At 44.1% G+C, this 23,676-nt stretch overlaps 1 protein-coding gene across 1 annotated transcript in view; it reads left to right on the top strand.

Moving 5' to 3' along the window:
• LOC139381406 (golgin subfamily A member 4-like) overlaps positions 1–23,676 on the top strand; it is a 55,794-nt gene that overhangs the window by 8,496 nt on the left and 23,622 nt on the right. Inside the window, exons 2-14 of the mRNA XM_071124907.1 lie at positions 5,273–5,332; positions 5,709–6,059; positions 6,502–6,549; positions 6,685–6,741; positions 9,574–9,672; positions 10,215–10,338; positions 10,687–10,865; positions 14,283–14,345; positions 15,297–15,444; positions 15,539–15,717; positions 17,493–17,591; positions 19,202–19,357; positions 19,515–23,512. Coding sequence (XP_070981008.1) covers positions 5,273–5,332; positions 5,709–6,059; positions 6,502–6,549; positions 6,685–6,741; positions 9,574–9,672; positions 10,215–10,338; positions 10,687–10,865; positions 14,283–14,345; positions 15,297–15,444; positions 15,539–15,717; positions 17,493–17,591; positions 19,202–19,357; positions 19,515–23,512 — 5,561 coding nt within the window. The remainder of the gene's footprint in view (positions 1–5,272; positions 5,333–5,708; positions 6,060–6,501; positions 6,550–6,684; positions 6,742–9,573; positions 9,673–10,214; positions 10,339–10,686; positions 10,866–14,282; positions 14,346–15,296; positions 15,445–15,538; positions 15,718–17,492; positions 17,592–19,201; positions 19,358–19,514; positions 23,513–23,676) is intronic.

Genomic DNA, 23,676 nt, shown 5'->3' with positions numbered 1-23,676 from the left:
CAGAGCTCCACCTCTACCCTGCTTATACCACTACAGAGCTCCACCTCTACCCTGCTTATACCACTACAGAGCTCCACCTCTACCCTGCTTATACCACTACAGAGCTCCACCTCTACCCTGCTTATACCACTACAGAGCTCCACCTCTACCCTGCTTATACCACTACAGAGCTCCACCACTACCCTGCTTATACCACTACAGAGCTCCACCACTACCCTGCTTATACCACTACAGAGCTCCACCACTACCCTGCTTATACCACTACAGAGCTCCACCTCTACCCTGCTTATACCACTACAGAGCTCCACCTCTACCCTGCTTATACCACTACAGAGCTCCACCACTACCCTGCTTATACCACTACAGAGCTCCACCACTACCCTGCTTATACCACTACAGAGCTCCACCACTACCCTGCTTATACCACTACAGAGCTCCACCACTACCCTGCTTATACCACTACAGAGCTCCACCTCTACCCTGCTTATACCACTACAGAGCTCCACCTCTACCCTGCTTATACCACTACAGAGCTCCACCACTACCCTGCTTATACCACTACAGAGCTCCACCACTACCCTGCTTATACCACTACAGAGCTCCACCACTACCCTGCTTATACCACTACAGAGCTCCACCACTACCCTGCTTATACCACTACAGAGCTCCACCACTACCCTGCTTATACCACTACAGAGCTCCACCACTACCCTGCTTATACCACTACAGAGCTCCACCACTACCCTGCTTATACCACTACAGAGCTCCACCTCTACCCTGCTTATACCACTACAGAGACCACATCCTGCTCCACCACTACCCTGCTTATACCACTACAGAGCTCCACCACTACCCTGCTTATACCACTACAGAGCTCCACCACTACCCTGCTTATACCACTACAGAGCTCCACCACTACCCTGCTTATACCACTACAGAGCTCCACCTCTACCCTGCTTATACCACTACAGAGACCACATCCTGCTCCACCACTACCCTGCTTATACCACTACAGAGACCACATCCTGCTCCACCACTACCCTGCTTATACCACTACAGAGACCACATCCTGCTCCACCACTACCCTGCTTATACCACTACAGAGCTCCACCACTACCCTGCTTATACCACTACAGAGCTCCACCACTACCCTGCTTATACCACTACAGAGCTCCACCTCTACCCTGCTTATACCACTACAGAGCTCCACCTCTACCCTGCTTATACCACTACAGAGACCACATCCTGCTCCACCACTACCCTGCTTATACCACTACAGAGACCACATCCTGCTCCACCACTACCCTGCTTATACCACTACAGAGACCACATCCTGCTCCACCACTACCCTGCTTATACCACTACAGAGACCACATCCTGCTCCACCACTACCCTGCTTATACCACTACAGAGACCACATCCTGCTCCACCACTACCCTGCTTATACCACTACAGAGCTCCACCACTACCCTGCTTATACCACTACAGAGCTCCACCTCTACCCTGCTTATACCACTACAGAGACCACATCCTGCTCCACCACTACCCTGCTTATACCACTACAGAGACCACATCCTGCTCCACCACTACCCTGCTTATACCACTACAGAGACCACATCCTGCTCCACCACTACCCTGCTTATACCACTACAGAGCTCCACCACTACCCTGCTTATACCACTACAGAGCTCCACCTCTACCCTGCTTTTACCTATCCAGCCCCCTCAGATCTTCCATTATTGATGGGGAAGGAGTAGGGAGCAAACTGGACGAATGGCTGATTGCTGTCACTTACACACCATGACAGACTGTACGAGACTGCATCCTTCAGTCTTCACAACCAGATGTCCAGTACTATTTACCATAGTGATTCTGTTTCATTCCAGGAAGATGTTATCTTGCCCTTGTTTACGTCCCTTCTTAGATCTGAGACAATCGGTTAGTTGTAGGCTAAGCAACAGCTCCACCTAGTTTCCTCCATTACTGCCTTCACATGTCCTGTCAGACCTGGAAAAGAGGACTGAGTGAAGGGAACATCTTCCCAGAATGATCCACAGCTCACTTCCTGCATCGGACTGTGCCTTGTCTAGCACACATGACCTAACCTAGCCAGGATCCTAGACGGGATCGTGTAACACAATAGTGGCATACTAACCTGTCCATGTTAACCACTGGCTGTGTTTGTAGATGTTGTGGCAATGGGGATGTGTTGTAGAATGACACCAGTACAGCATGACGTTAGGCCATACAGTGCCTTGCGAAAGTATTCGGCCCCCTTGAACTTTGCGACCTTTTGCCACATTTCAGGCTTCAAACATAAAGATATAAAACTGTATTTTTTTGTGAAGAATCAACAACAAGTGGGACACAATCATGAAGTGGAACGACATTTATTGGATATTTCAAACTTTTTTAACAAATCAAAAACAGAAAAATTGGGCGTGCAAAATGATTCAGCCCCCTTAAGTTAATACTTTGTAGCGCCACCCTTTGCTGCGATTACAGCTGTAAGTCGCTTGGGGTATATCTCTATCAGTTTTGCACATCGAGAGACTGACATTTTTTCCCATTCCTCTTTGCAAAACAGCTCGAGCTCAGTGAGGTTGGATGGAGAGCATTTGTGAACAGCAGTTTTCAGTTCTTTCCACAGATTCTCGATTGGATTCAGGTCTGGACTTTGACTTGGCCATTCTAACACCTGGATATGTTTATTTTTGAACCATTCCATTGTAGATTTTGCTTTATGTTTTGGATCATTGTCTTGTTGGAAGACAAATCTCCGTCCCAGTCTCAGGTCTTTTGCAGACTCCATCAGGTTTTCTTCCAGAATGGTCCTGTATTTGGCTCCATCCATCTTCCCATCAATTTTAACCATCTTCCCTGTCCCTGCTGAAGAAAAGCAGGCCCAGACCATGATGCTGCCACCACCATGTTTGACAGTGGGGATGGTGTGTTCAGTGTGATGAGCTGTGTTGCTTTTACGCCAAACATAACGTTTTGCATTGTTGCCAAAAAGTTCAATTTTGGTTTCATCTGACCAGAGCACCTTCTTCCACATGTTTGGTGTGTCTCCCAGGTGGCTTGTGGCAAACTTTAAACAACACTTTTTATGGATATCTTTAAGAAATGGCTTTCTTCTTGCCACTCTTCCATAAAGGCCAGATTTGTGCAATATACGACTGATTGTTGTCCTATGGACAGAGTCTCCCACCTCAGCTGTAGATCTCTGCAGTTCATCCAGAGTGATCATGGGCCTCTTGGCTGCATCTCTGATCAGTCTTCTCCTTGTATGAGCTGAAAGTTTAGAGGGACGGCCAGGTCTTGGTAGATTTGCAGTGGTCTGATACTCTTCCATTTCAATATTATCGCTTGCACAGTGCTCCTTGGGATGTTTAAAGCTTGGGAAATCTTTTTGTATCCAAATCCGGCTTTAAACTTCTTCACAACAGTATCTCGGACCTGCCTGGTGTGTTCCTTGTTCTTCATGATGCTCTCTGCGCTTTTAACGGACCTCTGAGACTATCACAGTGCAGGTGCATTTATACGGAGACTTGATTACACACAGGTGGATTGTATTTATCATCATTAGTCATTTAGGTCAACATTGGATCATTCAGAGATCCTCACTGAACTTCTGGAGAGACTTTGCTGCACTGAAAGTAAAGGGGCTGAATAATTTTGCACGCCCAATTTTTCAGTTTTTGATTTGTTAAAAAAGTTTGAAATATCCAATAAATGTCGTTCCACTTCATGATTGTGTCCCACTTGTTGTTGATTCTTCACAAAAAAATACAGTTTTATATCTTTATGTTTGAAGCCTGAAATGTGGCAAAAGGTCGCAAAGTTCAAGGGGGCCGAATACTTTCGCAAGGCACTGTACATAACTGATTCAGGGCTAGCCTGTGTTCCACCACTCTGTCTTTTCTTTGTGTGCCTGTGAGGCACGGTCAGTGGTATGACCTACAAAACACACTAGGCCTGAACTCTGGCCCAAAGGCAAATGCCTGTTTTATTGTAGTCAAAGCAGACCCAGCTTTGTAGCCTTACAGCAGACCAAACACATTGTGAAGTGTGTCCTTTCTCATCTGTGTCACAAAAAGCTGCCTCTCATATATAGGTTACCACTTTGTGAACTGGGGTTGCTGCTGTGTAGTGATTCAATATTTTCAGGTCATTCTATGAAGCGTTATCTAAAGTAGACTATTTCATTTTCTTGGTTCCATAGATACTGTAATTTGACCTTTAAAATAAAATTATCTAGTATGATCAATATCAGACATGCTTAGATAGGTGTGTGAGATTACTTCTGACTGTGCAATATGTCTGTTTCCAAAAGACCAATGGGAAGGAGGAGAGTGAACAGGAAGAGGAAAGTGTTAACCAGTTAACAAATGGTCTGAACCATCCAGCCCACCCAGATAACGGTCACAATACTACGCTCCAGCTAGCCTACAATAGCATCCTGCTGCAGTGACACATGTACAGCAATGCCAAGCCTTTGTCCTTCATCTTCAGCTGCTGGCTCCTAATTGAGTTTGACTGTTTGTTTGTTTGTTTGTTATGGCTGCTGAGCAGAAAAATGGCTACCCATTGTAGTTTCTAATGGCTATCACTTGTAGTTCTATTTGAACCCCTCTCTGTTCTGTTACTATACCTGTAAACTACAGTAGAGAGATGCCTTCTATGTTGTAGTTTAACCCCGCTGTTTTCTCCCAAGTTTCCATGAGGGTACCCAACTACAGTGCCTTGCATTGTTCCTGTCCTAGCAATACTGATGTTCAGAGCCATGTATATTAGATGGCCCTGCTAATATTGCTTGACCCTGTACAGAGTCATCAGGGCTAATATTGCTTGACCCTGTACAGAGTCATCAGGGCTAATATTGCTTGACCCTGTACAGAGTCATCAGGGCTAATATTGCTTGACCCTGTACAGAGTCATCAGGGCTAATATTGCTTGACCCTGTACAGAGTCATCAGGGCGTAGCACTACAGTGCTGGCTGGGTGTGGGACATATGGAAGACTAACAGGTCCAGGTACCAGGGCTGGCTGGGTGTGGGACATATGGAAGACTAACAGGTCCAGGTACCCCTATATAGTGCACTACTCTTTCAACAGGGTCCATATTCAAAAGTAGTGCACTTTTATAGGGAATAGGCTGTTTGGGCCTGGTCCAAGTAGTTCACTATCTATGTTATAGAGTGCCACTTCAGAGACACCCCTGACTAACCCATGGTTACGTTTGTTCTAACCTCTTTCTCTCCTGCCATAGAGAGGCACTGCAGGATCCCCCAGAGGAAGCCTCAATGGAGATGGGAGGGCTTCTCCTCAGGCAAGTTCATACCCATCCTCCTAACATCTTCCTCTAGCTTGTTCATCCTTTTTACCTTATCCTTTAAATGTGGCTGTTATGTCCTAATTTCAGAACAGGTAAAGCAACTAAGAATGAAGGTTGTTATAAAGTTGCTATGACAGTGAATCATCTGCAGGGGTAATAGAAGATGCATTCTGATAAACATCTGGATGTAGATAGTTTAACAGAAGGAGTGGCTTTGTTCTTTAACCCTCATTCTTATCCCATGTCTCTAGTAGAGGTCGACCTCTAGTCTCTAGCAAAGGCTATGTACATGCATTTCAGTTCAGTGTAGTTGGCTATCATGGAAATGAATTAAGTAATACACTCCACTGTCCTGTCCTTCTCCACACAGAGAGAGGAGTCCCAGTCGTTTACCCAGAAGCTCCGTGTCCCCTCTGTGGAGTCTCTCCTCCTCCGCGGTGCCAGCCGGGCCGAGGGCCTCTTCCGTTCCCCGCCCAAAGAGGGCTTGAACCGCAGCCCCTCTCTCAACTCCCTCACCCCCATGGGGGAGAATGAGGCCCTGGCCTCCCCCTCTGCCAACCCTCCCACCCCAGCCTACGACCCTCCATCAGACATTGAGAGCGAGGCAGAGGAGTCATATGGTAGCCCTGAGGTCCTGTCTGCCCTGTCTAGAGAACAGCTGATCCATCGGCTACACAGGGTGGAGAAGAGCCTGGGGAACTACAGAGGGAAATACTCTGAGGTGGGGGTTCAAATGCTCTGAGGTGGGGGTTCAAATGCTCTGAGGTGGGGGTTCAAATGCTCTGAGGTGGGGGTTCAAATGCTCTGAGGTGGGGGTTCAAATGCGCTGAGGTGGCTTGTAGAAATGAGTCTCAAAAGAAATCAAAGTGTAATAACTATGCAATCAATAGGTGATTACTGTTTCAGCAAGTAATGAGTGACTATGATCTAGAGCAGGAAGTTAGGATGCTGTATGTCTATAATACACCTCTGATGTACCAGTCACTATGATCAGTCGTCTCTCTCATATAGTCGGCCTCTAATTCAGATGAGTAGGGACTGGGCCTGCTATGCATACATGTCCATGTTTGATTTACCTTTCTAACCATTGTCTTTATCATTCCATCGATTTCTCTTTTTCTGTTTGTCTCTCTGTCTTTCTCTGTGTTCACTCCCCCGCCCAGTTGGTCACTACCTACAGAACGGTACAGAGAGAGAAAGAGAAAAGCCAGGTAATTTTCCTAAACTGCCTCAATACCAGATTACATATAGACATGCTGTGTACTATTGGAGGATGGAAAACACTTCTATCCACACTCACTAAATGCTTCTCATTAACTACACTGATGTTCTGCTTTTCTCCTCAGACCATTCTAAGCCAGAGTCAAGACAAAGCCCTCTGTAGGATAGGGGAGTTGAGAGAGGTACGAGTAGGACCAGCATCTCTCTCTCTGATAAAAACCTGTAAAATGTTGAACTCTATCAAAGTACTGTTTATGGGGTCTTATTTTAGTCCAAAAGCACTCTGTTATTACCCGTTACTCTCTCTGATTGAACTCAAAAGCTTTTAAGACGCAGACCACCCCTGAGTCACAGCAGTAGAGTTGGAACTCCTGAATTCTTTATCGGTCATGACAAAAAAAAGCGGGATGAGCTAAAGGAAGACCGGAGCAGGAGGTCAGCTAAGACAAGGAAAGAGAATATGGAGCAGGAGGTCAGCTAAGACAAGGAAAGAGAATATGGAGCAGGAGGTCAGCTAAGACAAGGAAAGAGAATATGGAGCAGGAGGTCAGCTAAGACAAGGAAAGAGAATATGGAGCAGGAGGTCAGCTAAGACAAGGAAATATAATATGGAGCAGGAGGTCAGCTAAGTCAAGGAAAGAGAATATGGAGCAGGAGGTCAGCTAAGACAAGGAAAGAGAATATGGAGCAGGTCAGCTAAGACAAGGAAAGAGAATATGGAGCAGGTCAGCTAAGACAAGGAAAGAGAATATGGAGCAGGTCAGCTAAGTCAAGGAAAGAGAATATGGAGCAGGAGGTCAGCTAAGACAAGGAAAGAGAATATGGAGCAGGAGGTCAGCTAAGTCAAGGAAAGAGAATATGGAGCAGGAGGTCAGCTAAGTCAAGGAAAGAGAATATGGAGCAGGAGGTCAGCTAAGTCAAGGAAAGAGAATATGGAGCAGGAGGTCAGCTAAGTCAAGGAAAGAGAATATGGAGCAGGAGGTCAGCTAAGTCAAGGAAAGAGAATATTGAGCAGGAGGTCAGCTAAGTCAAGGAAAGAGGATGGAGCAGGAGGTCAGCTAATTCAAGGAAAGAGGATGGAGCAGGAGGTCAGCTAAGTCAAGGAAAGAGAATATGGAGGAGGTCAGCTAAGTCAAGGAAAGAGAATATGGAGCAGGTCAGCTAAGTCAAGGAAAGAGAATATGGAGCAGGAGGTCAGCTAAGACAAGGAAAGAGAATATGGAGCAGGTCAGCTAAGACACGGAAAGAGAATATGGAGAAGGAGGTCATCTAAGACAAGGAAAGAGAATATGGAGAAGGAGGTCAGCTAAGACAAGGAAAGAGAATATGGAGAAGGAGGTCAGCTAAGTCAAGGAAATATAATATGGAGCAGGAGGTCAGCTAAGTCAAGGAAAGAGAATATGGAGCAGGAGGTCAGCTAAGTCAAGGAAAGAGAATATGGAGCAGGAGGTCAGCTAAGTCAAGGAAAGAGAATATGGAGCAGGAGGTCAGCTAAGTCAAGGAAAGAGAATATGGAGGAGGTCAGCTAAGTCAAGGAAAGAGAATATGGAGCAGGAGGTCAGCTAAGTCAAGGAAAGAGAATATGGAGCAGGAGGTCAGCTAAGTCAAGGAAAGAGAATATGGAGCAGGTCAGCTAAGTCAAGGAAAGAGAATATGGAGCAGGAGGTCAGCTAAGACACGGAAAGAGAATATGGAGAAGGTCAGCTAAGACAAGGAAAGAGAATATGGAGAAGGAGGTCAGCTAAGACAAGGAAAGAGAATATGGAGCAGGAGGTCAGCTAAGACAAGGAAAGAGAATATGGAGAAGGAGGTCAGCTAAGTCAAGGAAAGAGAATATGGAGAAGGAGGTCAGCTAAGTCAAGGAAATAATATGGAGCAGGAGGTCAGCTAAGACAAGGAAAGATAACATGGAGGAGGTCAGCTAAGACAAGGAAAGAGGATGGAGCAGGAGGTCAGCTAAGTCAAGGAAAGAGAATATGGAGAAGGTCAGCTAAGACAATTAAAGAGGATGGAGCAGGAGGTCAGCTAACGGCATACTTTCATTATCAGAACAAGATAAGGCATTGTAGGTGACTTGTGTGATGTGTTCAGGATGTAATTTACTGAGACTCAAACCTGCATTTGTAGAAAATAAACCCTGCCCTGGTTGAAATGGTGTAGTGTGTCCTACATGTAGGAAGTTTAGCAACACTAGTCTTCTCTGGCTCTAAACCATGATGGTGTTTGATAAGCAACACTAGTCCTCTCTGGTTCTGAACCATGATGGTGTTTGATAAGCAGCACTAGTCTTCTCTGAACCATGATAGTGTTTTATAAGCAACACTAGTCTTCTCTGGCTCCATGATAGTGTTTGATAAGCAACACTAGTCTTCTCTGAACCATGATAGTGTTTGATAAGTAACACTAGTCTTCTCTGAACCATGATAGTGTTTGATAAGCAACACTAGTCTTCTCTGGCTCCATGATAGTGTTTGATAAGTAACACTAGTCTTCTCTGAACCATGATAGTGTTTGATAAGCAACACTAGTCTTCTCTGGCTCCTTGATAGTGTTTGATAAGTAACACTAGTCTTCTCTGAACCATGATAGTGTTTGATAAGCAACACTAGTCTTCTCTGGCTCCTTGATGGTGTTTGATAAGCAACACTAGTCTTCTCTGGCTCTGAACCGTGATAGTGTTTGATAAGCAACACTAGTCTTCTCTGGCTCTGAACCGTGATAGTGTTTGATAAGCAACACTAGTCATCTCTGGCTCTGAACCGTGATAGTGTTTGACAAGGCCATCAGTGTGAGCAAGGTAATGCACATAACTACTTATCTTGATCACATAATGAGTAGTTGTTTGGGAAGTAAGGTGTTATTGTAGATCAGTGGTTCAGTGAGCAGTACGACGGCCATTCAGTCAATCACAAAATATCTCACTAGAAGCACTGTTCCCTATACAGTATGTAGAAAGTATAGAAACACGATTCTCTGAGTGCTGTGAACCTTGAGTATGACTTGTTCCTCCCCAGGAGTTGCAGGTGGACCAGCAGACGAAAAAGCACATTCAGGAGGAGTTTGATGCTGCCCTGGAGGAGAAGGACCAGATGATTACTGTGCTTCAGACACAGGTGGGTGTTCATATACACAAACTCTACCAAACATGAACAACAGCTGCTCCTTCCATCACAGACTGACCAGGTGAATCCAGGTGAAACCCTTATTGGTGTAATTTGTTAAATCCATTTGTCAGTGTAGATGAAGGGGAGGAGGATTTTGAAGGATCGAGACAACTGAGACCTACTAAACTTTTGAATACTTTAATACACGTGAATTTATCCCAATACTCTCTCCATTTTAGGGGGAAAAAGCATGTACAGAAAGTGCTGTAATTTCTAAACGGTTCACACGATATGGATGAAAATACCCTTAAATAACCTCATTGTATTATTTCAAAGTGCTGGAGTACAGAGCCAAAACAAACAAAACATGTCACTGTCCCAATACTTTTGGAGCTCATCTCATTTCTACAGTTGATATGAAATAAAATACACACATTGAAACACAAAAATGTTATGTTAAACACTGTCAGTATAATGTTGACTGTTGAATAATGTGTGGTCACTAGCCTGGGTTGCTCTGTGTTTCAACTGCCCCCCCCCTTCTCTGCCAGGTGGCCCTGATGAAGAAGCATCTGAAGGGGGTCCCTGGTGGAGCTGTGGCCCCTGAGGTTGAACACCCTCTCCAGACTGAAGATGACTCCGGGTCTGCCCCACAGAGCCCCTCCACAGACACAGGTGCTATACAGTACAGAACCATAGTCCTAATGATGATTATAATGATGGACAGTAGCAGACCTAGGTTCTAATAATGTCTGCTGCAATGGAACCAATCGATTAGTTCCCAAGGAGCCAACCCTGCCCATCTGGTACTATTGGCAGGCTCAACCAAACACTCAACGTTTTTGGATTTCAAATACTATTTGGACCCAGGTCCGAGTAATATATTGTTGAAATGTTTGTCACAGAGCCATTTGTCATTTATCGAGTTTATAAAACCACAACAACAACAATACCAATCGTTAGCGCCTCTGTCATAGTTAGTCCTCCCTTTTCTGACTGGCCCGCTTTACCTGCTCTAAACAGCAGGGGGCAGCGCTGACCCATCTAAAAGCATTGAGGTACTGCAGAAGAGGGTGACACGCCAGGAAAATCTGCTCCAGAAGTGTAAGGAGCTGCTGAGGACATACAAGGAGCGCAACACCCAGTTGACCAGCGAGAACGACACTTTGCAAGAGAGACTACAGGAGCTGGAGAAAAACAAGGTGTGTTAACCAATGTCAGTGGAGGGAGAAATGGAGAGGATGTACTATGATAGTACTTCATGAAATGAAACATGAAAATGAAAGTTGTGCGATCATAAATTAGCATTATTGCATTCCAGCCATTACAGTGAGCCACTAGGTTTAACCTGCGTTCCAGCCATTACAGTGAGCCACTAGGTTTAACCTGCGTTCCAGCCATTACAGTGAGCCACTAGGTTTAACCTGCATTCCAGCCATTAGTGAGCCACTAGGTTTAACATGCGTTCCAGCCATTACAGTGAGCCACTAGGTTTAACCTGCATTCCAGCCATTAGTGAGCCACTAGGTTTAACCTGCGTTCCAGCCATTACAGTGAGCCACTAGGTTTAACCTGCGTTCCAGCCATTAGTGAGCCACTAGGTTTAACCTGCGTTCCAGCCATTAGTGAGCCACTAGGTTTAACCTGCGTTCCAGCCATTACAGTGAGCCACTAGGTTTAACCTGCGTTCCAGCCATTACAGTGAGCCACTAGGTTTAACCATCACATCCATCTTCTGATCAACTTTTTCTGGAAAGATAGTCTATGCTTCCCCCAATTTTAGAGGACCATTCCACATATAGCCACCACAGAATTTACCCGTCTGCACTTTAGTGCGCTGTAGTTATGAAGGTACTTTAATACATGGGTCTGAAGATGAGATAGTCTACTGAGTGTCTGATACCCAGAATCCAACACTGTTGTATTGCCTGAAGGGTAACACCATGTGCACTGTTCCACATCATCCATAGGAGTCTTCATGGTTTAGTGATGATGTGCCTGGTCTGTGGGATCACTACATATCTCTGACACATCATCCATAGGAGTCTTCATGGTTTAGTGATGATGTGCCTGGTCTGTGGGATCACTACATATCTCTCACACATCATCCATAGGAGTCTTCATGGTTTAGTGATGATGTGCCTGGTCTGTGGGATCACTACATATCTCTGACACATCATCCATAGGAGTCTTCATGGTTTAGTGATGATGTACCTGGTCTGTGGGATCACTACATATCTCACACATCATCCATAGGAGTCTTCATGGTTTAGTGATGATGTACCTGGTCTGTGGGATCACTACATATCTCTGACACATCATCCATAGGAGTCTTCATGGTTTAGTGATGATGTACCTGGTCAGTGGGATCACTACATATCTCTCACACATCATCCATAGGAGTCTTCATGGTTTAGTGATGATGTAACTGGTCTGTGGGATCACTACATATCTCTGACACATCATCCATAGGAGTCTTCATGGTTTAGTGATGATGTACCTGGTCTGTGGGATCACTACATATCTCTCACACATCATCCATAGGAGTCTTCATGGTTTAGTGATGATGTACCTGGTCTGTGGGATCACTACATATCTCACACATCATCCATAGGAGTCTTCATGGTTTAGTGATGATGTACCTGGTCTGTGGGATCACTACATATCTCTGACACATCATCCATAGGAGTCTTCATGGTTTAGTGATGATGTGCCTGGTCTGTGGGATCACTACATATCTCTGACACATGCACACATGCTGTACACACACAAACTGTCTCTAGAACAGTGTGCGTCCCAAATGGCACCGTTTTCCCTATATAGTGCACTACTTTTTGACCAGAGTCCTGTGATGTAATGTGTTGGATTTGGCTCAAACATAACACTTTGTATTCCGGATGCATCTTTTGCAGTATTACTTTAGTGCCTGGTTGTTATTCTGTCATTTAGGTTAGTATTGTGGAGTAACTACAATATTGTTGATCCATCCTCAGTGTTCTCCTATCACAGCCATTCAACTCTGTTTTAAACTCACCATTGGCCTTGTGGTAAAATCCCTGAGCGGTTTCTTTTCTCCCTGGTAACTGAGTTATGAAGGATGCCTGTATTTTTGTAGTGACTGGTTGTATTGATACACCATCCAACGTGTAGTTAATAACTTCACTATACTCAAAGGGATATTACATGTCTACGTTTTGTTTTGTTTTTTTACCCATCTACCAATAGGTGCCCTTTGTGAGGCATTGGAAAACCTACCTGGTCTTTGTGGATGATTCTGTGTTGGAAATGTGCTGCTTGACTGAGGGACCTTAAAGATCATTTTATGTGAGGGGTACAGAGAAGACACACACACAGACAGACAGAAGCTGTCTCCCAGGCCACCCTTTGACCTTCGGGATCTGGTATTTCTATGGTGCTGATGTCTGTTTCCTATTTGTCTTATTGTATGTTCTCACACGATAATGTCAGAGAGCTACACGCCACTGCTGCTAAACCAACCTAACCTTGTCTGTAATTTAGGTCTGTGTGGTAGTTGGCCTCGTATGCAGCCCCTGTTAGCGACCGCCTTGTGGCTGTGGTGGCCGGGCCTCATGGGTGGTGAAGGGAGACTAGGGAGCGGCGTGGTGCTGCATTGGTGTCTGATGAGCTCTCTGCCTGCCTGCCATGCGCAAACACTTTGGAACCTATCTTGGTCCTTCCTTGATTTTATTTAACCTTTATCTAACCAGGAAAGTAGCCTGGTCCCAGAGCTGTTCATGCAGTAGGGCCAATGACCATAAGAGTTGGCTATACAACACAAAGTCATATTGGACCAGGCTACCAGGAAAGAGCCTTGAGGTTCATAACCTCTTGCAAGGGTAACCTGTGCAATAACTTGCGCACGGTCCTGATGCTTTAAACAAAATGTTGTACGAAGGGTTCATCCATTTGTCTGATATCTGATGCTTGTACCCCTGCTTAATGGTTATGAGGGGTAGTTGGTTGTCTAAATTCAGGGCAGTGTTATTCAGTACAGTTCCCTGACCTTAACTACAGTGGATCTCCTGTTCCTTAACTACAGTGGATCTCCTGTTCCTTAACTACAGTGGTTCTCCTGTTCCTTAACTACAGTGGTTCTCCTGTTCCTTAACTACAGTGGTTCTCCTGTTCCTTAACTACAGTGGTTCTCCTGTTCCTTAACTACAGTGGTTCTCCTGTTCCTTAACTACAGTGGTTCTCCTGTTCCTTAACTACAGTGGTTCTCCTGTTCCTTAACTACAGTGGTTCTCCTGTTCCTTAACTACAGTGGTTCTCCTGTTCCTTAACTACAGTGGTTCTCCTGTTCCTTAACTACTACAGTGGTTCTCCTGTTCTTTAACTACAGTGGTTCTCCTGTTCTTTAACTACAGTGGTTCTCCTGTTCCTTTGATAACTTCCAGATGAATAGATGTTTTACTGTCAAAGATGTCCATTAATCCTTACCCAAAGAGCACCTACAATCTATGCTGCTTCCCATCGTTCTCTCCCGTTAACATATTTATTAACAGCTCTCTCCTTCCGTCTCAGTCCTTATGGTTGCTTTGATACCTTGCACATTAAACTATTTTTGATGGATCTCTTTTTGTTTGTCTACCCTACAGGAGCTGCACACCACTCAGCTGCGTGGTGCTGAGAACCTTCTAGAACAGCTGGAGCAGGACAAGGTGAGGGAAGAAGAGAAGTTCTTAAAGGGATCGATCGACCTACCTTGTCCCAGGGTGTTGAAAATGCTAGTCAGGAGATTCTGGATATAGCTAAGCCAGCTATCAAACTTAAAAAAATATTTGAATAAAAGTGAACTGTTCATTTTATAAGGTTGGTCATATATCTTGATTGAAGTTTTTTTTTTTAAGCGTCTGAGTCAGTTGGAGGCTAGTGGCGCTTTAAATTGGAGGACAGACACATTGTAATGGAATGTTATAACACATGGAAACCATTACCATCACCCCATCCACCCTCTACCAGCCTCGACTGCTCTGCTCCTAACTTTGTCTGCCCCTGAAATGTCTTTCTCACTCCTGCAGTGATGCTTAGTGTGAATCCGTGAAATGTAGACATGCTTGTGCTCTGCCACTGAGCGCAGAGACGTCAGAGACACTCCATTCACGTTTATTGCGCATGACCCTTAACCTCTACCTCTGCAGGAGAGATGTGTGTGTGTTTGACCCCCAGCTCTGCTGGAGTAGAGACGGTCGTTTGTGAGGTCACTGAGGAATGTGGGTTAGAGTTAGAGGCAGAGCGTAACAGTCAGAACAATTTAGGGGCCTGGGGTTTGATTAAGACACAGTACGTAGGAGACAACAGCAATCAGTGGATTACTGGCAGACATCTTAAGTTATTTAGATACATTCATGCCAACAATGTAAGGAGAGTGTTTGACGCACATCCAAAAAAGTCCTTTGTGTCCTGTCTGCTTCCTTGTTTTGGTTACAAATGATACCTGTCTGATTGGAAGCACACAATCATAACAGATCAAAACTGAATGAATGCTTCCACTTTGGAAATAAGTGTTTTCATGAATGTGCTATCCTCTGAGATCACATCTGGTTGATATACAGCACCTATTATTATAACACCGAAAGTCAAATTCAATCTAATCCTGGCTCTACCTTCAGGGTATGGTGATTGCAGAGACGAAGCGTCAGATGCATGAGACTCTGGAGATGAAGGAGGAGGAGATCGCCCAGCTCCGCTCCAGAAGCAAGATGGCCGCCATCCAGACAGCAGAACTGCAGGAGCAGAAGGAGAAGTCTGAGAAAGCTGGTCAGTGGATCTCCTCCTCGTCTCCTCTTCCTCTATAACAGTGTGCATGTCTAGTATCTAACTGAGGATGTGTGTTTGCACCTCCTTCCCCCAGCGTTTGAGGAGCTGGAGAAGGCTCTGGCCGTGGGCCGGAGGGCTGAGGAGGCGCGGAGGCTGCTGCAGCTCCAGCTACAGGAGCGGGTGAAGGAGGTGGAGAGGGCTGGGGAGGAGGAGAGGAGGGGTCTGCAGCAGGAGCTCACCAGGGTCAAGCAGGAGGTGGTCACCATTTTGAAGGTGAGGTACATCTACTGTACATCTAAATACTAATGGAATACTCCTTCAGAACTTATGGAGTAAACGATCACTACTCACCCAGTACCAAGAGCAGGGTTGTGTCAATTCCATTTCAGTAGTCAATTCACAAAGTTAACTAATTCCCAATGTCCTTATTAAAAGCATAGAATAGATTTGGAATTTCAGTGTACTTCCTGAATTAAATGGAATTGACCACAACCCTGACCAAGAGCTCTTTAGAACAGAGGAAAACCATTATTCAATGAGTTATATTGTAATCAAACAATAAAAACCACCTCTGCATAAATTGTATCGCGCCAGTTTGTTTCATATTGCCTGTTAGCTAGTTTATTTAAATGTTGATGATTTATTTCAGGTTTGCCTCTTTTATAACCATTTACTGCTCCGGTTTGTTATGATGTCCTGTTACACTTGTCCTGTTACACTTGTCCTGTTACACTTGTCCTGTTACACTCCATTTCACCTTCAAGACTTAAACTATGGAAACCACATACAGCTTCTTTTTTACTTGGGTATTTGGACTTGAAAATCATTTTAATTACCATAGTGTGCACAAAGCGTTTTAGTTTCCATTTTGACCGGTTTTTGTAACTCCCTCTCTGACAACAACTTTTCCTGAATCAACTCTGCTCCTAAACTTCAATGTGGAAGAACAATTATTTCCCCAGATTTTCTCATTCCTCTGGCTTTTTGTCAGGTATCAGGATACAGATTGCCATGTTCTTGGTTGTCCCACTGTATGTATCATCATGCATCACCGCACATTTAGATTGAATAGATTCACCTCTGTGGATAACAATATGATTCATACACATTTAGATTGAATAGATTCACCTCTGTGGATAACAATATGATTCATACACATTTAGATTGAATAGATTCACCTCTGTGGATAACAATATGATTCATACACATTTAGATTGAATAGATTCACCTCTGTGGATAACAATATGATTCATACACATTTAGATTGAATAGATTCACCTCTGTGGATAACAATATGATTCATACACATTTAGATTGAATAGATTCACCTCTGTGGGTAACAATATGATTCATACACATTTAGATTGAATAGATTCACCTCTGTGGATAACAATATGATTCATACACATTTAGATTGAATAGATTCACCTCTGTGGATAACAATATGATTCATACACATTTAGATTGAATAGATTCACCTCTGTGGATAACAATATGATTCATACACATTTAGATTGAATAGATTCACCTCTGTGGATAACAATATGATTCATACACATTGCGGTAACCATAAATCAAAAATGACCGAACATACATTTGACAAGGACATTAACGTTCTCATGCATTCTGGATATTCTCCAGGTAAAGTTACATTTTCTGCACACAAAGAACTGTTTCTGCTCATGCCATGGGATTCCCTAGCCCCTACTCAAACAAAGACTAATGTTTCCCTGTAGAGTTAGCATGGGCCAAGTAGCACCCAGGCTAGAAATTCAAAGCAGATCAGTATAATGCCGTGTCAACGAAGGGGTTCCTAAGGCATGAAGGCATATAATCTCTTCAGCACAAACACTTTAGCAAATGACAAATGATAAATACTGATCTGATTTACTACTACATATCAGCATGATATTCAGAGGATCCCTTTGGGAGTGTTTTTGGGGACCCATGATGTTGCTAGAGCGATGCTCTTACCGACTACCTACCTCTATGACTCCTACATTGCAGTCATATGAAGGACTACTGTTGTGCTACATTGTGTGTTGTAGAAATCCTCAGAGGAGAAGATAGCAGAGATAGACAATGCACATAGTGAAGCACTGGCAAGTAAAGAACAGGAGCTCAGCGCTCGAATCAACCAGGCTGTGGTAAGTTCATATCGCCCTCTCCACTTTCAAGTTGTTATATATATATATATATATATATATATACAGCAAAACAAACTCCGTTCTACTATTGCACAAAGTGTTTGAGCTGTACGTTTAAATCAGGGTTCGAGTCTGCGTCCAGAACATCCTTATTTGTGACCCTTTGACATGACCGAGCCACACCAATTTTTTTATTGGTCGCTAGGGTGCCAGTGACAATGATTTAGCTGGTCACGATAGTTTAGTTTTGCATGGTATTCTGAAACTTCTGTACTTTTTTGATACCAGAACATGAAAAATGGTTCGGTACTCAAATTTGAGGTACTTTCGGTACTTCTGTCATTGAGAGAGGATAATGTCTATCAGCGCAGCCGCAATCCTTATAGCACGAGAGTTCCGTGCCTGCTCCACTCACTCACTGCTGGCTCTAGCCTGTCCTGAGGAACCACTGCACTCACTGGGAGTCTAGGCTGCATCATGTTAGAGCCCCACTCATGCTGCGTATAAGTTAACACACTTGAATAATGCAACACGACAGGTAGAAATGTTGCAACTGTTAATTACTAGGGTAGGAACAATACCAGTATCGCAATATTTTTTATTCCACCTTTATTTAACCAGGTAGGCTAGTTGAGAACAAGTTCTCATTATTCATTAGTATAGTTGAAAGCGAACAAAACACAAAGCGGATTTTTAACTTGTTTAGGAAAGCAGCCCTAATGTTGGAAACAAATATCATTATGCTGTCATCCAGAGTCACATGTATTTATTTTCCAAGCTATATCACACACTATTTGACATTTTTTTAAAGCACCAAAGAGTTTGATCTGCTTTGTTTTCATTTCTGCCTTGGAAAAAACATTGCGATACTGGTATTGTCCTGGTCTTGTTTTTACTGTTTGCAAAACGATGTCCATTACAGGCTAGAACACTGCAAGAAAATACCGGTAGCTTCCAGCTTTGTAGGGTAACTTTCCTTGCTAGCTTACAGCAATGCACTACCCATAATGCAAAATATGCTGATTGCAACCAAAAACCATAGTTATTCCAAAAGAGAACTTGATTCATTCACTTCGTCTCCCTGGTCTCACGTCTCTTCTGTCTTTCTCACTGTGTGTGAATGAAGTCAGTAGGTCTTAGAGACAGCATGCACTTTTATGAAACAAGAGACTTCTTCTTTTATGCAAATGTTGTTGATCAGTACAATAAAATATGTCCCAATTGGAAGGGAAATGTATTGTTTTTCACCTGTATTGTGAATAGGCCTAGGCTACATCTTGATTTACCCAGTTTATTAATAGAGATTTACCATTCAAATAAATTAGTACCATTGTGTTGTTATGTAGTTAGATTGGTAAAAAGCTCATTCAAACTGATTGTCACTATCGGTGCGCAACCACAAAAAATTGGTCTGACCAAATCATGTGCTGGTGCCATCAACTGAAAAAGTTAGTACCACCAGTTGAAACAGTTATTCTATATTTTGTGCATGTTTCTACTTGTTGTTTCTAGTTCTGTTTTATTGTGAGAGTTCTGTGTAAGATTTCCAATGTATTTATTATATATGGCAAATTAAACCTTTAAACTTCAATTGTGTGTGTTTTGTGTAGGAGCAGTGCAAAGAGGAACTGACCCAGGCTGCCAAGGATAAGGAGCAGCAGTCAGCTCTGGCCCTGGAAGACCCAGAGCTGCAGAAGGCTGCCATAGAGACCGAGTCGGAGACCAAGGCTAATGAGATAGGGCTGGAGCTGGAGACCGCCAGAACTGTGAGTTCTCCTCTTGAACGTTTAGCTACTCTATCTCCAAAAATGCTACACATTGTTGATTCTACAGCTAATTATATACTCTACTGTATCTACAAGCTTTACATTGTTGGTTGATTCTATGGCAAACATACAATAAATACTGCACATCTAATTACAGAGAATACTGGAACTCGAGAGCTCTCTGGAAAAGTACTCCCAACCTGGATCAGTTCCATCAACAGATGATCTCTCTACTCTGATGGAGGAGCTAAGGATGAAACACAAGGACGAGGTGACTGCACTAGAGGAGAACCACTGCGAGGAGATGGAGAAGCACAAGCTAGAGCTGCATCAGGAGGCCTTAGCCCAACACAATGCTGCTATGGAGGAGCTCAGGGCAAAACACAGAGCTGAAGTGGAGACCATCTTGAAGGAGAAAGCGGTCCAGTTACAAGCCCATGACGAGGACATGAACCAGAAGACAGTGGAGAAGCTGGATGTGAAACAGACTCAGCTGGAAGCCCTTTCCTTTGAGCTCCAGGAGTTGTTGAGGATCAAACAGGTTCTCGAGGAGAGACTGGATGCAGTTGAAAACGCTGGTGGGTCAGCCAGGCAGGAGTTGGAGCAGAGGCTACAGGAGGTGCTGACCAAGCACAGTACAGCTATTGAGGAGATCAAGCTGCAGCATGAGCAGTCCCTGGGAGGAATGGAGAAGATGCTAAAAGACGAACTCAACAAGTTGACGATAGTGCTGAAGGAGAAAGAGAAAGAGCTTGAGGCTCAACTTGTCTGTGAGAAAAGCCTGAAAGAAGAGTCCAAGATGGTGCTTCAAGACAGGAATGCGAAGGTTAAGGAATTGGAGGAGCTTAGAAAGAGTTTAAAGCAGGCCCAATCAGAAAAGAATGGCCTTGAGAAATCTAATGCCCAACTCAGTAAGATTAGAGATGAGCTCTCAGAGTGCAGGAGTCAATTAAAAGATTTTGTGCATAAACTGGAAACAACTCAAAGTGACTGCCAGCAGAAAGAGGACGCTCTTCAACAAAAGATACAGGAGCTTGAAGTGCTAGAGAAGCAGTTGCAGCAGGCTAAGAAGGTGCTCTCTGAACAGGATAAATCTTACACTGACAAACTGAACTCTAAGCAAGAGGAAGAAAAACGATTAAAGAAACACCTGGAATACCAGAAGGCTGCTCATGAGAAGAAGGTGGACAACATTAAGAAAGACATGGCGGCCAAGTGGAAATCACAGGAGACAAAGATGGAGAATTGTAAAACTAAGACCAAAGAGATGCAGGATACATTTAAGAAGAAGCTTCAGGAGCAAGATGAATCTTTGAAAAAGCAACTGTCAAAGAAGGAATCAGAGCTACAGCAGAAAGAACAAAAACTTAAAGAAAACATCCTAGAGTCTCAGACAAGTTCAGAAGGCCTGAGCAGTGCTATGTACCAGCTTGAATCCAATCACAAGGAAGAACTAGAGAAGATGTGTGAAGTCCATAAGCAAGAGAAGGAAAAGCTTGAGAATCATTGGCAGGAAAAGATGGGACAACAGGAAGAAGAAATGCAGGAGAAACACAAACAAATACTACAGGAGAAGATACAGGAAGTGGAGGAGGTCAACCAGCAGCTTGGAACCACCATGGAAGAAAAAGAGCAAGTTGTGCAGGAAGTGAAGGACTTGAAGGAAGAGTTGGTGATGAGACAGACCACTGTGCAGAAACTGCAGGCCGAACTGAAGGAAGCCGCAGTCAAGCTGGAGAGTTTATCTCAAGCTGAGGCAATGTTCAAAAAGCAAATGGAGGTGGTCGAGAGGAATCTGAACACTGCTCTTAATGAGAGGAACTCCTTCCATGATCAGCTGAACAAGACTGAGAATAAGGCAAGAGAGAAGCTCAAGTCTCTGTCTGAGAGGTTTGTAGACACTGAGAAGCAGCTTCAAGCTCTTGAGGCATCTAAGGGTAAGGAAGGGGAGGCAGTTCAGAGGAGACTTGAACAACATTCTCTTCAACTAGAAGTCAAGGAAAACAAAATGCAGAAGCAGTTCGCTGGGATCAGCAAGGAATTAATGCGTTACTGCCGTGACATTGAGGCCAGCATCGAAGATGGTACAAAGGAGCTCTCTGAACGGGTCGAGAGCAGAGTGAGCGAGCTGAAAGACCGAGTTATGGGTAATCAGAAGAAGATAGCACATCTTAAAAACGTTATCCTTACAAAGGTTGACAGGGTATGCACTTTGGAGAAACAACTCCAGCAGAGTACAGAGGGGAAGAAGAACCTATGCAGTTCACTAGAGCAGATGACTGTTCAACTAAATCTACACAAAGATGATATCAAAGCCTTAACTGCTGAGAGGGAGTCTCTACAGAGGGAGGCTGAAAATCACTCTCAAGCTCTCTCAGAAAAAGTCATTTGCATCGAACAGCTCAGTAAGGAAAACCAAACAATCTCAGAGAATGTCAAAACACATTTGGTGTATATCAGCAACTTGGAGAGTATCATAAATGACTTGAAGACCCAGTTCGCAGGTAGCCTTACGGGAAAGGATGAAGCGATATCACTGCTTGATCAGCAGCACAAGGAGGAGAGAGAGAGGCTTGTTTGCCAAATGGCGGAGACCATTGACAGACTAGAGAAAGAGAAGAAATTTGCAGTGGAGCAAGCCGACGCCTTCAAGAACAACCTCACAGAGTTCAAGAGGAAAGCAGTGTCCAAGTTCTCTCAGAACCACAATACTGTCAAGTCTCTGCAGGCCATACTTGATGATATGGAGAAACAGATCTCTGAGAAGGACGAGGCCTTACAGAGGCTGATAGCCAGCATTGACAATCAGTCCATTAGCAAGTCAGAGATGGACCAAGTCTTGAGTGAAAAGGAGCAGAAAGTCAGTGCCCTTTCTTTGGAAGTGGAGAGCTGTAACAGCCGACTCAGTGAGCTGGAGGAGCAGTTGGTCCTCAAGACAAAGGAGAGCGAGCAGCTAACTGCTGACCTGAAGCAGCAGCACAGTATCAGGGAGCATGAGAAACGAGAGCTCACAGAGCATCTACAACAGACTCAGGCGCAGTTCAGAATCCCGAATGGAAATCTAGTCCAGGCAACAGAGGAGAAATTGCAGTCCATGGAGAGAGAGAACCAAACTTTGAAAAAAGAGCTGGAACGGCAGAGGGAAGTCTTTGACAAGACGAAGGCTGAGATTCTCGAGACTAAAGATGAGAGTCTGAAGGTGGCTGACGAGAAGTTGTCAAAAGACATTGCTGGGAAAGTGGCCGAGCTGAAGAAGAAAGCTGAGCAGAAAATAAGCCAGATTCAGAAACAGTTGACCTCACAACTCGAGGAGAAGGAAAAGACTGTCAAAGCCCTTCGGACACAGTTGGAGGAGGCCAAGGTAGACAAAGCGACAAAAAAGCAGGGGGTGGAAACCCTGGAGGAGAAAGGAAAATCCCTTGAGGAAGCCATGGCCAAGATGAAGGAAGAACAGGAGAAACACATTGAGCAAATTCATAATGATGAGAGACTGGAAAAAGAGAGCTCTTTACAGAGTTTGAAGGACATGTACGAGGAAAAGCTATCGTTGCTCCAGAGAGACATTTTAAACCAGGAGAAAGCCCTAGCCAAGTGTAAGGAAGAACAAGAAAAGCACCTTGAGCAGCTTCGGAATGACAAGAGACTTGCGAAAGAGAGCTCAAAGAACATGTACGAGGAAAAGTTATTGTCGTATCGGAGAGATGTTTTGAACCAGGAGGAGACCAAAGCAGACGAGACCGTCTCAAGGCTTGAGTTTGAGATGAAGCTCAAGGAAGTGGAGGAGGAGAAGGTCAACCTTCTGGCTGAAATCAGCCGCCTCAAGGAAGATCTGCTTGAGAAGACTGCACTGATTGAACAGCAAAATACAGAATTAGTCCGCTTAGAAACACAGGGTCAGAATGCAGTGGAGGTTGTGGCGCATTGCACTGCAGAGCAAACCAAGAGTCTTACAGCAGACAAAGAGAGGGAGAACCACTCTCTGACGCAGGAAGATGGGGATGCTGAATCTCTGTTGTCCATGCAGAATAAGCTTACGGAGGCGGTGCAGGAGAAGCAGAATCTACAGAAATACCTGCGAACCCTGAAGAAGGAACACCAGCAATACCTGGAGTATGTGAAGAAAGAGTTGACCCAAGAGAACGAGAAGAAACTCATGTAAGTTTGACCTAATGTTCTGCCTTAGTCAAACAAACAAATACAATTGTTGAGAAAGCCCTTTGTCAGTTGAGTTCAGAAAATAATTATGTTTATTTCCCTTTCCATTATTCCTGTTTTTACTTTCAAATTCGGTCTTTGTGATACTTCCTCTGTGTTTTCTC

This window comes from Oncorhynchus clarkii, chromosome 23 (assembly GCF_045791955.1).
Source record: "Oncorhynchus clarkii lewisi isolate Uvic-CL-2024 chromosome 23, UVic_Ocla_1.0, whole genome shotgun sequence".
Lineage (NCBI taxonomy): Eukaryota > Metazoa > Chordata > Actinopteri > Salmoniformes > Salmonidae > Oncorhynchus > Oncorhynchus clarkii.
Note: the sequence above shows the minus strand (reverse complement) of the source record. Positions and strands in the feature narration are given on the sequence as shown.